At 63.2% G+C, this 14,652-nt stretch overlaps 3 protein-coding genes across 9 annotated transcripts; 2 read left to right on the top strand and 1 right to left on the bottom strand.

Annotated features, from left to right (window-relative positions):
* The first annotated feature begins 57 nt into the window (after positions 1–57).
* Positions 58–7,943, top strand: LRRC45 (leucine rich repeat containing 45). Of its 4 annotated transcripts, none has more exons than XM_060080642.1 (17): positions 58–786; positions 1,268–1,329; positions 1,704–1,774; positions 2,050–2,228; positions 2,510–2,638; positions 3,482–3,594; positions 3,965–4,023; positions 4,315–4,392; positions 4,664–4,799; positions 4,900–4,977; positions 5,075–5,186; positions 5,273–5,343; positions 5,767–5,859; positions 5,969–6,061; positions 6,613–6,783; positions 6,869–7,016; positions 7,287–7,942. In XM_060080642.1, the coding sequence occupies exons 1-17, from the start codon at positions 567–569 to the stop codon at positions 7,481–7,483; spliced, it is 2,010 nt and encodes a 669-aa protein (XP_059936625.1). In that variant the 5' UTR covers positions 58–566; the 3' UTR covers positions 7,484–7,942. The 4 variants fall into 4 exon arrangements, with proteins under 4 accessions (XP_059936625.1, XP_059936627.1, XP_059936628.1 ...); XM_060080641.1 differs by having other exon boundaries at positions 59–786; positions 6,610–6,783; XM_060080644.1 differs by lacking the exon at positions 5,969–6,061 and having other exon boundaries at positions 6,610–6,783; positions 7,287–7,943.
* Positions 7,944–8,070: 127 nt separating this feature from the next.
* Positions 8,071–10,779, top strand: RAC3 (Rac family small GTPase 3). Of its 4 annotated transcripts, none has more exons than XM_060080646.1 (6): positions 8,071–8,643; positions 9,206–9,315; positions 9,481–9,598; positions 9,776–9,838; positions 10,263–10,422; positions 10,529–10,779. In XM_060080646.1, the coding sequence occupies exons 1-6, from the start codon at positions 8,452–8,454 to the stop codon at positions 10,657–10,659; spliced, it is 774 nt and encodes a 257-aa protein (XP_059936629.1). In that variant the 5' UTR covers positions 8,071–8,451; the 3' UTR covers positions 10,660–10,779. The 4 variants fall into 4 exon arrangements, with proteins under 4 accessions (XP_059936629.1, XP_059936630.1, XP_059936631.1 ...); XM_060080647.1 differs by having other exon boundaries at positions 8,591–8,643; positions 9,206–9,277; XM_060080648.1 differs by having other exon boundaries at positions 8,591–8,643; positions 9,206–9,277; positions 9,481–9,646; positions 10,529–10,730.
* Positions 10,780–12,419: 1,640 nt separating this feature from the next.
* On the bottom strand, positions 12,420–14,385 carry LOC132478277 (L-xylulose reductase). The gene is made up of 8 exons (XM_060081332.1): positions 14,279–14,385; positions 14,099–14,196; positions 13,421–13,575; positions 13,281–13,323; positions 13,105–13,204; positions 12,949–13,013; positions 12,739–12,856; positions 12,420–12,619 (listed from the first exon to the last, which is right to left on the bottom strand). Exons 1-8 carry the CDS (start codon positions 14,328–14,330, stop codon positions 12,516–12,518), a joined length of 735 nt encoding a protein of 244 aa, XP_059937315.1. The 5' UTR covers positions 14,331–14,385; the 3' UTR covers positions 12,420–12,515.
* Positions 14,386–14,652: the final 267 nt, after the last annotated feature.

The raw sequence follows: 14,652 nt of genomic DNA, 5'->3' as shown, positions 1-14,652 counted from the left end.
CCCCGCCCCCCACCTCCAGCCAATGGACCCTCCGCGCGCTCCCGCTCCTTCGCCTTCACTGGCCCGCGGTGAGCGCCCCTCCTCCGCAAAGCCTCCTGGGAGTCGTAGTTTCCGCTAGGTCTTCCCGGCGCTCCCCGCTCTTCCTGGATACTGAGGCGCGCGGCGGCCGCGACGAGCGAGCCGGGGTCAGCGGCGCGAGGGCTGGGGTATCGGGCCCGGAGGCCAGGGGTACGGGCAACATCCGGACGGACCGGCCCCGCCGCTGGAGGCCCCGCCCCCGAGGACGCCCCACCTCCTCGGTCCCAGGCTTCAGCGGTCCGCTGAGAATCACCCGCCCCTGCCCTCCTGGGGCCTCGCGCCTGTTGGACCAACTCAGTTTGCGCCTCGTTCCTTGGCTGCTGAAGACTTAGAGTCTTTGTGCCCCCACTGAGCTGCCGGGGGCTCTCTGAAGGCCCCCAGGGGAGAGGCCCTGCCGTACTGCCCTTCCCCGGCTTCCCGGTCCCAGCTGGCTCCTGGTGAGGCCTGTCTAGGCGCTTTCCGGGAAGCCCTTCCTGCACCCCAGGGACATGGAGGAGTTCCGGCGCACCTACAGCCGGCTGTGCAAGGAGAGTGGGGCCGAGCCCCAGGAGACTGTTCTGCAGCAAATGCACCAGCTGCCGCAGGGCCGGCTGGACCTGGCCACACAGAGCCTGACAGTGGACACCTGCAGGGCTCTGGGCAAGCTGCTACAGAAGGAGGCACTGCTGACGGAGCTCATCCTGAGTGACTGCATGCTGAGTGAGGAAGGTGGGCACCAAGGGCCGGCGGCCCAGGGCAGCCCTTCCAACTTCAGAGTTGGGGCCGGGCTCCCCTGGCTTCTTTTTGCTCTGCTGCTCATTAGCTGCACATGCCGCAGTCCCTGGTGCTTAGCATCTCTAGCAGAGAACTCTGTCCCACCTGATCTCTTCTTTGTGAGATTACTTCCTTTTACTGTCATAAAGCAACCAGCAGCATCCTCTCTGGAAACCCGGGAGCAGAAGGCAATTTCTCTTTATAATGGGAAAGGCTTAGTGTCCCCTGGCTTAGGAGAGTCCCGCTGTGCTGGTGAGCCACCTGACTCCACACCTGGCGGATTTTTCAAACCTGACACGGGAGGGGGGTGACTCTCTTTTGGCATGAACCTTGGCTGGTGGGGGCCACTGGGACAGCCATCTCTCCCCTATGTGTGGGGAGGTGACCCAAGATGGAGCCACCAGGGGTGGAGAGTGACTGCCCTGCTCTCTTACAGGGGCCGTGCTGCTGCTGCAGGGGCTGTGTGTCAACACCATCGTGCGGTTTCTGGATCTCAAGGTGGGTGGATCTGCACTCAGGGGCGTGCCATCTGAGAGCAGGAGTAGAGAAGATGCAGGTGTCCTGGCAACCAGGGGTCTGCATGGTGGCCGGAGACTGTGTCTGTAAGCGCTCTTGGCACACAGGCTCCGCACCATTTGCTCATGGTCTCACACACGCGTGTCGGTGTTGTGAGGGCAGGAACATGAGTTCCAGAATGTTCTCTCAAGCAAACTGAAATAGCCTGCATTAGGAGGCCACTGCGGACAGGGAAAGCAGAATTTGAAAGCAGCCACACCTTCCGTTCGCCATGGCCTCGCCCACCGCCTGACCAGGGTATTCAGAGCCCAGCTCAGGATGCCGGGGAGTGACTGGCTGGCCTCTTCCTGTCCTAGGGCAATAACCTTCGCGCCTCAGGGGCCGAGGCACTGGCAAAACTCCTCCGACAGAACAAGTCCATTCAGAGGTAGGGTGGCGGCCCCAGCCCCCGCTCTCCCCCGAGCCCCCGCTCTCTCTCTGCGTGGTTCTGGGTTGGCTCCAGAGGACACAGTTCTGCAACATGAGAGTTCACACCTTCATGCCGGTCTTCCGTGGTGGGGAGTAGGCGGGTATGAGTTACTCACGCGCCTCCAGCCTTTCTGCCAGAGACCCCCAAGCCTGTGCCCCTCCTCAAGCCCGCTGGACCCCATGGGAGCAGGACGCCCTTCGGGGCCACGCACCTCCTGTCCACCCTTCCTGCAGCCTCACCCTGGAGTGGAACAGCCTGGGCACGTGGGAAGAAGCCTTCGCAGCCTTCTGCGGGGCCCTGGCAGCCAATGGCGCCCTGCGGCAGCTGGACCTCCGCAACAACCAGATCACCCACAAGGGTGCCGAGGAGCTGGCTCTGGCCCTGAAGAGCAACACCAGCCTCCAGCAGCTTGGTGAGGCCGCCAGCACTGGCCCTCTTCGTCCTCAGACCAGGCCAGGAGGTCTTGGTCTGGGGGGAAGGGGGAGGGGTTGCATCTCATCGCTTCCTCAGCCCTCCCACTGCTTCCTCTGTCCTCTCCCAGAAGGGTGGGGGTGGGAGAGGAGGGGCACGCTGAGCTGGGCTCCTGATCTGTGGCCTGTGGCCGATCACAGGGAGTACCAGTGTTCCAGGCTGGGCCAGCCCTCCCACCCCCGCCCCATGCTTTCCATCTGGCAACATCAGATTTCCTTCCAGACCTGCGCTGGAATCACATCGGCCTCCTGGGGGGCCGTGCCCTGGTAAACTGTCTCCCCAGCAACAGAACCCTGTGGAAGCTGGAGCTGGCTGGGAACAGCATCCCCGGCGACATCCTCAGAGCCGTGGGTACGGGCACACGGGGCCGCTGGTGGCTTGCACTGTTTGGAGCAGGGCATAGAGCTGATTCCCTGTGACAGAGACTCAGCCACTGAGGGAGGGGTGGCTTGGGCCAGAACAAGTAAACACGGCATCACGATGGAAGCATGTTAAAAACAGAGGCAGTGAGAGCAGGCGCCAGGGAAGAAAAGGCAGCGGCCGGAGCCTGCAGAGCGCTGACTGCCTGGTGCTGTGCCTCACCCTCCTCACACCATGGTCTCTGCCTGTCATGACCCTGACTCCTCAGCCCCAAACCCACTGAGCACTCTGCCACTCCCCATGGCTTGTCGTCCCACCGGCAGCGCCAGCCACCCAAGGGCCCGAGCCTGGGTTGCAATCTAGTGTGGCGTCACCACCTGCTGGGTCTGCCCAACACATGTCCTCTCCCACTTCTTGGTTCTTGGACCTGCCTCTGAGTCACCCCAGTTGGCACCATGGCCGCTTCGGGCCGGCCTCTCTCCGAATGCTGCCTGGATCTTTCCAGAGCCTGGGAGCTGAGCACACCATTCACCTCTTAAAAGTCACACACTGGCCTTTGGCCTTTGGGGCGGAGCCCAAATGCCCACCTTTTTTGGCAGTTGAGCAGCCTCCCCACCACTCCCCGTGTGCCTGTTCCCCCCTCCCAGGCTCCTGGCTTCACTGTTGTCCCTACCCCCACCCCCTCTGTGCCCCTCACCTGCTAGTGCATTGAGGGGTCTGATTGGTGGGGTGAGATACCACCTCGTGCAGTGTCTTCTGGGCACGGGGCTGGGCTGGCCGTTGGCCACTCCTGGGGCTTGGCCTCCCGGTAGACAACTTGGCTTTTTCCAACAGAGCAAGCCATGGATCACAACCAGGACCGGCAGACTGCCTTCCGGGAAAGCCAGGCCCGTGCCCACGTGCTCAGCAAGGAGGTGCGGCACCTCCGGGAAGAGAAGTCCAAACAGGTGAGGACAGTGCTCCCTCTGACCGCAGGGCCTCGCCCCAGCCCCAGCCCCGCCCTGGCTGTATGGACAAAGGGCCCCCCTCAGCCCCCGTGCCATGGCCTTGTTCCTTCCTTCTGGGCCCTGGAGCCTCTCCAAGCAGCTAATACCCAGGCCTGGGAGGCAGCCTCTTGTTCTGATGCCCTCTGGCTGGGTGGGCGGGTAGGTGGGCTTCCCCTCTGGGCCTCCCTGCGTGGGAGCCGCTCTCCCTTTGGATGAGGCCGAGCCCCTTCGTGTCCCGCCGCCTCAGTGGATGTCTGCCCTCCTGTCTGCTGACTGTGGGGAGTGGGCGGGCTCTGGGCCCTGACAGGGCTCTGGCTGGCTCTGTCCCCAGTTTCTGGACTTGATGGAGACGATCGACAGACAGAGAGAAGAGATGGTCAGGAGCAGCAAGTGAGTGTGGCCCCAGGGCCGGGGGGCAGGGAGGTGGTGCGCTGGGGTTACCCAGGGTTCGGGTCCTCACTCTGGCCTTGGAATGACCTAACGTGAGCCTCGTCGCCTGCCCGTGGACAAGGTTGTGGGGTGTGTTTACTGAGGGAGTTGGCTGGAGGGTTAGAGGCTGCACCGCGACTTCCTCAGCCCACACCTGGAGGTGGCGTGAGTGTGAGGAGCAGCAGCTGCTGCAGGGAGGGTCCCAGAGGGCGCCAGGGTTTGGGTTTCTTGAACCCTCCTCTCTGCCCACAGGGCATCGGCAGCACGCGTGGGGCAGCTTCAGGAAGCCCTGAACGAGAGGCATTCCATCATCAATGCTCTCAAGGCCAAGTAAGGAGGATCAGAGGGTAGGACGGGGTTGTGCGGAGCCTTCAAAACACTTTAGAGACCTGCCCACAGGGCAGAGGAGGACTGTCCAGACAAGGACTCGAGCCCCCAGTGTACAAAGGAGGTGGAGGGACTGCTGGGGTGGTAACCTGGGAACGCTTCTTGGAGGAGGTGGGCGCTAGCTGGGGTAATCGTCTGGCAAGAGTGAGAACAGCAAGGCCTTAGCAGAGGCTAGAGGTGGGATGGGGTGGGGCTGGCTCTTCCCTCCTTGCAGGCTGCAGATGGCTGAGGCCGCCCTGGCTCTGTCAGAGCAGAAGGCCCAGGACTTGGGGGAGCTCCTGGCCACCGCAGAGCAGGAACAGCGGAGCCTGGCGCAGAGGCAGGCAAAGGAGCACAGGCTGGAGCAGCAGGTGGGCAGGGAGGGCTGGCTGGGCAGGTGGTTGGGCGAGGGGTAGGCAGGTGTGCGTGTGGCAGGTGTCCAGTGGTGCCCTCTCCCCATCTGACCCCCAGGAAGCTGCAGAGCGGGAGTCGAAGCTCCTCAGAGACTTGTCTGCTGCCAGTGAAAAGAACTTGCTTTTGCAAAACCAGGTATGGGGGCAGGGTGTGGGGGCAGGTCCCTGGAAGGCCTGGGGCAGGGCTTCAGGGAAGGGGCCAAAGCTTCCCTCCCTCAGTGCCGGTTTTCCAGGTGGACGAGTTGGAACGGAAGGTGAAATCTCAGCAGGATCAGCTATTCCTGACCAGGCAGGAGCTGACCAGCACGGCAGCTGAGCTGAAGATGCGGGCTGTCCAGGCGGAAGGTGGGCACACACAGGCCGGCCACTGGGTCCTGAGAACCAAGGGCCCCCAGAGGAGTCCTACCCACGCTCTTCCCCTGTGCTTCCAGAACGCCTGGAACTGGAGAAGAAGAGGTCCCGGCAGAGCTTGGAGGACGCGGAACACCTGCGCTTCAAGGAGGTGCCTCATTAGTTGTGTCGTCTGGCCTTTGCTCTCCCCGCTTCATCGGGGCCTGCAGACACCTCGGTGTGGCATGGTGTCCCCAAGGCGCACTCCTGGCCGGGCTTCCCTCGACAACCTTGGGGTGCTGGTGGCATTTCTCCGACAGCCCTGGCAGATGTCAGACCCAGAACCTCCCCACCAGTTTCTAGAAGGGACCCTGACTGCTGGGGCCACAGCGCAGGCTGCCACGTGCTCTGTGCCACCTGGGTGCAGCACTGGGACGTGCCCTCCGTCCTCACTTCCTGTGAGGCCACTTGGGGCAGCCCTCACTCGGAAGTAACAGAGTCCCCAAGATTCACCTGCCCCCCAGGGTGGGGATCCCATGAGGGGAAGGCTGGGGAGTCAGTGTGCCAGCCCTGTCCCCACCCCACACCTGGGCAGGTGGAGCACATGACTCGCCACCTGGAGGAGAGCGAGAGGGCCATGCAGGAGAGGGTGCAGAGGCTGGAGGCTGCGCGGCTGTCCCTGGAGGAGGTGAGCTGGGCGCCAGGCTCTGCCCTCACCTAGGGAGGCTGGGTGTGGCCAGAAGGGGTCCCTGGGCAGGAGCGGAGGACAGGCCCAGCGGTCACTGTCTGCGGTGTAGGAGCTGAGCCGGGCAAAGGCCGCGGCACTCAGTGAGCGCAGCCAAGCTGAGGAGGAGCTCATCAAGGCCAAGAACCAAGTCCGTCTGGAGGAGGTGAGCCCAGGGCCACGGTCCGCTGCTTGCAGCACCCACTGGGGAGAGAGGTCTGAGGGGTTGGCATGAGCTGCCTGGGTTGCACAGCCCTTTGGGCTTAAGTGGGCCAGACCGAGGCTGTCTTCTGGCTCTGTAGGGAGGGACAAGGGAACAGGAGGTCCAGGGGTGCAGAAAACTTAGACAAGGACACTCATCCCATCAGCACCATATCCAGCCCCACCCCCCGCCCACGCAAAGAGCCAATGTCCTCCAGCCCCAAGGTGGGGAAGGAGTTTGGCCCAAATGTGCAGCCTGTGACCACATGGTGGAAGTAGGGGACCAGAGGCCAGAGGGCAGGATGGTGTCAGCCTGGGACATGGGGGAGGCTCCTCATTCAAGTTGAGCCCATTCAGAGCAACATATGCAATAACTTTAGTGACAAGGCAGTTTCCACATTGCAAATACACGCTCCTCTCTGTCTGAAGGTGGGGCTGGGGGGTTCACTCCTCCTGTGAACTCAGGGCCACAGGCCAGAAAGCAGCTCACCAGCCCCTCTCCCGGGCCCGCAGCAGCAGCACCTGGCTCACCTGGAGGAGAAGCTGCGGCTGCTGGCGCAGGCTCGGGACGAGGCTCAAAGCGCCTGCCTGCAGCAGAAGCAGGTGGTAGCCGATGCCCAGGCGCGGGCCAGCCAGTTTGGCCGGCAGGTGGAGAGCCTGAGGCGGCGCCTGGAGGAGCTGCAGCAGGTAGCCGAGATGTCGAGGGCTCCCAGGCGTGCCCCTGGTGCACCCAGCTGCCACCTCACCCCCCCCCCACCCCCTTGCCTGGCAGGAGCTGAGCAACAAGGACCAAGAAAAGGTGGCTGAGGTGACAAGGGTGCGGCTGGAGCTGCAGGAGCAGAACGGCCGCCTGCAAGCCGAGCTGACAGCCCAGGAAGCGCTGAAGGAGAAGGCAGCGGCCCTGGAACGCCAGCTGAAAGGCGAGCTGAGCCCCACCCCCGCCCCCCTGTGGCTTCTCTGCAGGGCCTTTCTTACTGGGTCATCCCACAGGAGAAGGAGGAGGCTGGCCTGGAGAGCTGAGCTTGGCCTAGGTCTCAGCTCCAGGAGGTGCTGGTAGGGGAGGCTGGGTATGTGTGCACCCAGGGGGCCCCGAGCAAACCCCACCCTGCCGGCCCCCTGCGGACCTCTGGATTGGCAGGAGCCCAGGCAGTCCCCAGAGCCCCTTCCTCACTGAGCTTCCTCCCTTGCAGTGATCGCAAGTGACCACCGGGAGGCACTGCTGGACAGAGAGAGCGAGAATGCCTCTCTCCGTGAAAAGCTTCGCCTTAAGCAGGCCGAGATTGCCCGGATCCGGGATGAGGAGGCCCAAAGGGCCAGCTTCCTGCAAAATGCTGTTCTGGCTTATGTGCAGGGGTCCCCCCTGAGGACCTTGAGCCCCCAAAAGTGAGGGGAGGCAGGGAAAGTCTGAAAGTGGTAGGAAGGTGGCATCTGTTGGACATCTTTGTCTCATGCCTGCTCCTCCCTTCCTTACAAGGGACAGGCCATCGGTAGGTCCGGGCTCTTTAGGCAGGGTCTACAGCCGGTGACTTGGAAAATCAGTGCTGGAATGGATGTGAGAGCAGGACAGCTGCAGCTTACGACCAGAGTGCCTGCCTGCAGGGGGTCCAGAACCTGGCTGGCCAAGAGGGCTGGAGAGGGCCCCAGTCCCATCCCCACTCCTTCATCCCAATCACAAGGAATGATACGCCTGAGAACACAGACCCATGTTGGAAGGAGATCTGGGGGAGCAGGCCCAAGCTCTCCTGGCCCCACCCACCGCAGTTCAGTCACCTTTCACAACCATGAACTCCGCAGGCCCCAGCGCTGACTCCAGGGTGTTCTGAAATACAGACTTTTGCAATTTGTGATACATTTTGGCCCCAGTGTCTTTATCCAGTATCAGCCTTTTCTCCAAGCTTGGGCCCTTCAGGACAGGCCCTCCAGGTGTGGCTGGGTTACCCCTTCTAACTGCAACCAGGTAGGGATTGGTCCAGCTACTGCAGCAGACAGGTGGGGATGGGGGCAGCCCGGTAGGGGGCTGCCTGCCTCGTGGATCTTTAGTGACTGCAAACACCTGAGTTTTCACCAACTGTCTCGTGGTTAGAGGGTGGGTGGGCCTTAGCCCCTCCCTCGGTGGGCCCTGGGAATCCTCTCCCTAGAAGAAACCCTGTGTGCACCGACCACAACCTGTTCAGGTGGGTGGGAGCAGCCTGTCTGCACTGCCCTCGCCCCTTGGCGTGGGTCACAGGGGCTCCGGGGAGGGCCTGCCCAAGCTCGACACGGGTTGCGGGGTGCCCTGTGACCCCGCCCCCCACCAGATTTCTCTGGAAGGCGCGTCGGCCCGGGTTTGGGGCGGGTCCGCGCCCCCCGCCCTCCATGCCGGCCGTGTTCGGCTGTCTCCGCTCCCGGCGCTCGGCGGCGCTCGGCTGTCTCCGGCCGCTCGGCTCGGCGCTCGGCTCGGGTCCGCGGCCGCTGCGGCGCCGGGCATTTCTCCGCAGCTCGGCTCGCGGCCGCGCCCGCCCGGCCCGCGCCCATGCAGGCCATCAAGTGCGTGGTGGTCGGCGACGGGTGAGTCCGCGAGGCGGAGGCCGCTCGGCCTGGCGTGCCAGGCGCGCCGGGAGGGCTTGGCCCCCGGGACCCTCCTGGGCAGGGCGCGGGGCTCCGGGGCGCGGCCGGCGCGCGGTCCGGGGATCCCGGCTTGGGGTCCAGGCGGGGCGGCCCCGACCGGCCTGTGGGCGTCGGGGGACCGGGCAGGGGAGGGAGGACGCGGTGGGGCGGGGTCCCGGCTGGTCGCGGGGCGCAGGCCTCCAGCCCAGGCCCACCTGATGCTGCCGGCAGCCAGCGGCCCCGCCTGGCCTCCCGGTGGGTGGGGCTAGGCCTCTCACCTGGGCTGAACCCTCAGCCGGTGCCACCATCCCGGCACCTGCCTGGGGCTCTGAGGCAGCTCGCCCCAGCCCTCACCCACCACTCTGCCACCCCGGAGGCCCTCCTGCCCTGGTCCTCTACCGCTGCGGATCTGCTGGGCAGGCACCCCTGTTCCCACCCTGGGCACCGTGGGAGGGGGCTGCCCTTGCTGGGCAGAGGGCTGAGGTGGGTCTGGGAGCAGCGTGGGCTTGCCCTCTCTCCGCAGCGCCGTGGGGAAGACCTGCTTGCTGATCAGTTACACGACCAACGCCTTCCCTGGAGAGTACATCCCCACCGTGTGAGCAGGCGGGCGGGTCCAGAGCTGGCAAGGGGAGGGTATGGACGCCTGTGCGCGGGGCTCCCCTGGGCTTCGAGGTCGGGCCCAAGTGGCCCTGGTCTGGGCTCCGGGGTGAGGCGAGGTGCTGACAGAGCTCCAGGTCTATGCAGGCCTGAGAACCCAGACACGGGGTGGGGGGATCTCTCTCACTCTGTTTTCTGCAGTTTTGACAACTATTCTGCGAATGTGATGGTGGACGGGAAGCCTGTCAACCTGGGGCTGTGGGACACCGCTGGGCAGGAGGACTACGACCGGCTTCGGCCACTCTCCTACCCCCAAACTGTAGGGCACCACAGGGCTGCTTGCAGGGGCCGGGTGGCTCGGGTGGAGGCCCAGAGGGCCTGGTGTGTGTGCGTGTGTGTGTGTCTTGGGGGAGTGAGCAGAGGCCATTCGGAGCCTCTTTGACCATTCCTACATGGTACCCTCCCTTCTTCCCTTCTTCCCTCCCTTTCCCCCAAGGACGTCTTTCTCATCTGCTTCTCCCTGGTGAGCCCAGCCTCCTTTGAGAATGTTCGAGCCAAGGTAGGACAGGGCCAGAAGCAGAGTTGTCTTCCTGGGAGGGGAGGAAGCTGCCCAGAGAACTTGCCCTTAGAGGGCAGGGGTCTCTTGCTTGAGGGCCTCACAGAGACAAATTGTCCTTTGGAGATTGCCGGGTGTGAGGTCTTAAGGTGGCCCAGAGGGTGATGAGGGGCCAGGGGTGGGGTAGGGGTGGTGAGTGAGGCTCTCAGAGAAGGAAGGGCCCTGACTGAGAGGACCTGACAGGCCTGGAAGCATCTTGGCTAGGTATTTTTGTTCTTGGTCATTTCCCTACCAGACCCGTGAAACAGGAAGGGCTAAGTGTGGGTCTGGGCACAAGGAAGGGGCCCTTGGGAGCCATGGCCTGCTCTGGGCCAGGCTGAGGGTAAAGCTCCCAAGGGGTAGGGGTCAGAGCCTCCCATCCCCACAGTGGTACCCAGAGGTTCGGCACCACTGCCCCCACACGCCCATCCTCCTGGTGGGCACCAAGCTGGACCTTCGTGACGATAAGGACACCATCGAGCGGCTACGGGATAAGAAGCTAGCACCCATCACTTACCCCCAGGGCCTGGCCATGGCCCGGGAGATCGGTGAGTGGGCACGGACAGGCCTGCCGGTGCAGGGAGGAGAGGTTCGCTCTGGGGGGCACAGTGCTGCCCCCCCACCCTCACTGTTCCCTTTCTTTGCTGCCCCCAGGCTCTGTCAAGTACCTGGAGTGCTCGGCCCTGACCCAGCGGGGCCTGAAGACTGTGTTTGATGAGGCCATCCGGGCTGTGCTCTGCCCGCCTCCTGTGAAGAAGCCGGGGAAGAAGTGCACGGTTTTCTAGAGCCCTCACTTCTGGAGGAGCAGCCCCCAGCCGCCCACGCCTGTATCTGTTGTGTTGAGATGTCTGGTGTCCCTGAGTCTGCTGTGGGGAAAGTTGTGTGGGTGGGGAGGGGGAAGAATCACGGGGACGAGGCTGCTGCGCTCAGGGTGGTGCTGGGGCCATGGGGTCCTGTCCACTCTGCCTCCGCTATCTGGGGGTACAGCTCCAGCCTCCCCTGGCCCCCAGGGAGTCCGGAAGGGAGCAGGGTCTCCCTCAGGCTGCAGGGGCAGGTCCAGGGCAGCCCCAGGATGGGCTTCCCTGATGGGGGAGTTTGTGGGGTGGGTTCTGTCCTTGTGCCCCAAGATGGGGCAGCCCCTTTTTATTTTATACAATAAACGTTCTTCATCATCTCCTGCTGTCTTGCTACCTGCCCTGTTCCCGTCTCCCCCTGCCTGCTCCTGCACCCTGAGGGTGCCAGGCCCCCAACCCCCACCATCCACGGGTACAGAGCAGGTGAGCTTCACACACAAACACACACACGCACGCACGCCAGAGGAGAGGAGGAAAAGCTTGCTGAGCCCTCTCAGTCTCCAAAGGAGGGACCCAGATCAAAGTGGGGGCAAGTGCATTTGGCCCCTTCTGAAGAAAGCCCTTCTCATTCTGACTTCAGGCCTCTGGGAGGGCACTGCCAGGAGTGAGGGGCAGGATCGTCTGCAAGTCAGGCCCCATGGGGCCCAGGGCAAGGCCAGGGGACACTCGGCTGAGTGTTTAGGAAGACAGGCTGTCAAGAGGAAGGACGTCCAGGCAGAGGGACCCTGCAGCCGTGGAGGTAGAACAAACATGGTGTGGAGAGGACAGGAAGGGTTGCAGGGGGGGCCAACAGCCTGGCATCACTGGGCAGACAACGGCGGGAGGTGAGGGGCGGGCCTGGCCTGGAGCTAGGACTTCACCCCTGAGGCCACAAGGCACTACTCTGGCGTGATGAGAAGCCACACTGCTCCCCCGCAATGGTGTGCAGAGGGTGGACTGCTGAAGTTCAGGAATTTTGCTAGCCAGTTTTTAAACAGCTATTGTTAATAATTATATAAACTTACATTAGTTGTATTTAAAAAAAATGAAATTAACAAATACTCAAAATACATCACTTCCTTAATATTTTTGTACATATTACTATTTGTGCTATCGGGTGTAAGGCTTTTGTATCTGTGGTGGGGACACCACACAAAGGTGGGGGACACGCATCTCTCCCCAGCTCCACCTGAAGGAGAGTAAACAGGTGGGAGTATTACCATGGAAGTTGGCAAATTCTACAGCTGGAGCTTGTGCTCAGTACGTGGTGAATAACTCACAAAGTTGAGGGAATGAAAATTGAAAACCGTCATCTGATTCAGCAAAGAAGTCACTCAAGTCATCAACAAAGTAATGAAGTCCCAACACACAGCATCCTCAGTTCACTTCTGTCTTATGCATGGACTTCAGGAATGCCAACATTCATGTTAAAAACACCACTGCTTCCACACCAGAGACCTCTGGACAGGGCCAAAGGCCATCCTCGGTCAAATTCACCACCCTCATTAGGAGCTGGCCTTCTGGAAGGTTCTACCTCCCAGTCCTGCCAGGGACTTAGCCAGGCCTGAAAATCTCTCGCAGGAGGGACAGGCTGCCACTGGCCCAGGATGTGAGTTGAATGGTTGCCTCTACCTGGGACTCATCCCCACACCCAGCCCTGAGCGCAACATCTTCCAGCCACTTGACTGCAGCCTAGGAATGAGTGTGCAGGCTGGGCAGAAGAATCATGTTTATTGGAGGGATGGGGAAGGGGGGTGGGGGTAAAAGTGGGCTCAGCACGGAACACGGGTGTGTGTGGGTGGAGGGGCTCAGGTAGCCAGGAAGCCTCCATCCACCGGCACAGTGGAGCCTGTGGTCATGCTGCTGCGGTCACTCAGCAGGAAGAGGATGGTGTCCACCACATTCTCCACCTCTGTGGGTGGGGTGGGGTTCAGGACGTGGTTGAAAGGAGCTGCCCTTCATCCTTCCCTCCCACCCCTCACCTGAGCAAGCCACTGACGCAACTCCCAGCTGGGCTCCCACCCGACTCACCGGCAAACTTGCCAAGCGGGATGCGATCCAGCATGGCCTTGGCCTTCTGGGGGTCGCTCCAGTTGGCCTGGCCCATGGGTGTCATCACCACTGTGGGGTTGAGTGCATTCACACGGATCTGCACTGGGACAGGAAGGGGGTCAGCTGGGTGGGCTGAGGCTCTCTGGGCATGTGGGCTGGGTGATGGGAAGGCATCCCAGTGGGGCTCACCTGGTGTGGCCCAAGCTCCAGAGCCATCACCTTGGTCAGCATGTCCAAGGCACCCTTGGTGGAGCCTGTGAGGAGAGACAGCCTGTGTGGAGCCTGAGCTGGCTGCTCAGGCTGGGGGGTGGGGGGCTGGGCAGGGCACAGCCGGGGCTTGCTCACAGTAGACGCTGTGGTTAGTCAGTGCGCGCTGGGAGGCCTGGCTAGAGACATTCACGATGGACCCCGGGGCTCCCCGAGCTATTAAGCCTCGGGCCACGATCTGGAATTGCAGAGGAAGCATGAAGCGGAACTGGTGTCACCCCCCAGTTCCCACTCCTGCCCTGAAGGCAGCTCACCTGGGACACCTGAATGACAGCCCGAAGGTTCACGTCGAAAGACCTGGAAGCAGATGGATAGACCGTGGTCAGGGACTGGGACTGCTGCAGCAGGAGACAGCCCTTCCCCCCGGGAGTTCATCCACCCCACCCTGGCTCACGTGTCACACGCCTCCTTGGTGACCTCCAGGAAGGGCTGCAGCAGCGCCACGGCGGCATTGTTCACCAGCAGGTCCACAGGGCCCACGCCGCCCAGCGCTCGCTCCGTGGCCTCCCAGTCACCCAGGTCCACACACACAGGCTCTACCCCAGGGCACTGTGTGTATTAGGTGGTAAGGGGGGACATCTACCAGAGAATCCATGCCCAAGAAAGGGTACAGCTGGGCCTCTGGCATGCGAGGGAGAAGGGCTGGGTTTGCATGGCCTTTCAGTTCGACAGGGGGAGGGGTTAGGGGTTCCAGAGGAGCCAGTCACCTTCTTGGGGCTCAGAATCCCAGGCTGCTGCAGGGGGAGGGTAGTTAAGTCGGCCTCTGGGCCACTGGGCAACTCGGGGCTTGGGGAACGGGAGCGTGGCCCCGCCTCCGGCCAGTCTACTTCCTCCCAGCGCCCGAACGCCTCTGGCCCCGGGCCTGCAAGGCAGCCATTTCTGCCTCCTCCTAAGCCCAGGGGGAGTCGTTGTTCTCCCGACCCGTCGGCCCCCAACAGAGGCCGTGCGCCCGGCGTGGGGGAGGGTGTGCAAAAATCCTTGGCGAACCCTAGCGCCCGGCGGCCACGTGTCCCGGCCCGCCCTCAGCCTCGCCCGCCGCCCGCTGGGCTGGGTGGGACAAGGCGACGCCTACCTCGCGGACCAGGCTGTCCAGGTCGGCCTGGGTCCGGCTCACAGCCACCACTTGTGCACCCGCCGCGTGCAGCGCCTGGACAGTGCTGCGCCCGATGCCTGCGAGGAGCGCGGCTCAGTGCGGGCGCCCCTCCCCGGCCGCCCCCTCCCAGGCCCACCTTTGGCCGCCGCCCCGGCCCACCTTTGCCCGCCCCAGTGACGAGCGCCCGGCGCCCCGCGAAGCTCAGCTCCATGACGCTCGGTGAGGCCCTGTACACTGCTGAGGCCCAACTGCGTGCCTGGGTCCAGCTGCGCGCGACGGTCCGGGAGGGCGCGGGGCGGGGCGGGACGCGGTGGGCCAATCGCAGGGCGGTGTCCTGGCGAGGGAGGGAATATTCAAATAGCGGCTTCCCCGCGGGGGCGATTGGCCGAAAGGAGTGGGCGAGGCCGGGGCTGGGCAGGCTGGGTCCCCGCTGGACTCTTGGGCGGGGTTTTTCAAACTGCCCTGTGGTGATCCTTCGACCCGGAGTGAAATAGGTTTAGCGGGCCCCGCTAGCATATTTCCCCTGCCAAGAT

The sequence above is a fragment of the Mesoplodon densirostris genome, chromosome 18, assembly GCF_025265405.1.
Source record: "Mesoplodon densirostris isolate mMesDen1 chromosome 18, mMesDen1 primary haplotype, whole genome shotgun sequence".
Classification (NCBI taxonomy): domain Eukaryota; kingdom Metazoa; phylum Chordata; class Mammalia; order Artiodactyla; family Ziphiidae; genus Mesoplodon; species Mesoplodon densirostris.
Note: the sequence above shows the minus strand (reverse complement) of the source record. Positions and strands in the feature narration are given on the sequence as shown.

Coding starts and splice junctions, on each gene's coding strand:
- LRRC45 (XM_060080641.1), top strand. CDS start 567: ATGGAGGAGTTCCGGCGCACCTACAGCCGGCTGTGCAAGGAGAGTGGG. Junction 787..1,267: donor CTGCATGCTGAGTGAGGAAG/GTGGGCACCAAG, acceptor GCTCTCTTACAG/GGGCCGTGCTGCTGCTGCAG. Junction 6,062..6,609: donor ACCAAGTCCGTCTGGAGGAG/GTGAGCCCAGGG, acceptor CCGGGCCCGCAG/CAGCAGCACCTGGCTCACCT.
- LOC132478277 (XM_060081332.1), bottom strand. CDS start 14,330: ATGGAGCTGAGCTTCGCGGGGCGCCGGGCGCTCGTCACTGGGGCGGGC. Junction 13,014..13,104: donor GACTAACCACAGCGTCTACT/GTGAGCAAGCCC, acceptor CTCTCCTCACAG/GCTCCACCAAGGGTGCCTTG. Junction 12,620..12,738: donor CCCGCTTGGCAAGTTTGCCG/GTGAGTCGGGTG, acceptor CCCCACCCACAG/AGGTGGAGAATGTGGTGGAC.
- RAC3 (XM_060080646.1), top strand. CDS start 8,452: ATGCCGGCCGTGTTCGGCTGTCTCCGCTCCCGGCGCTCGGCGGCGCTC. Junction 9,599..9,775: donor CACTCTCCTACCCCCAAACT/GTAGGGCACCAC, acceptor CTTTCCCCCAAG/GACGTCTTTCTCATCTGCTT. Junction 10,423..10,528: donor GGCCATGGCCCGGGAGATCG/GTGAGTGGGCAC, acceptor TGCTGCCCCCAG/GCTCTGTCAAGTACCTGGAG.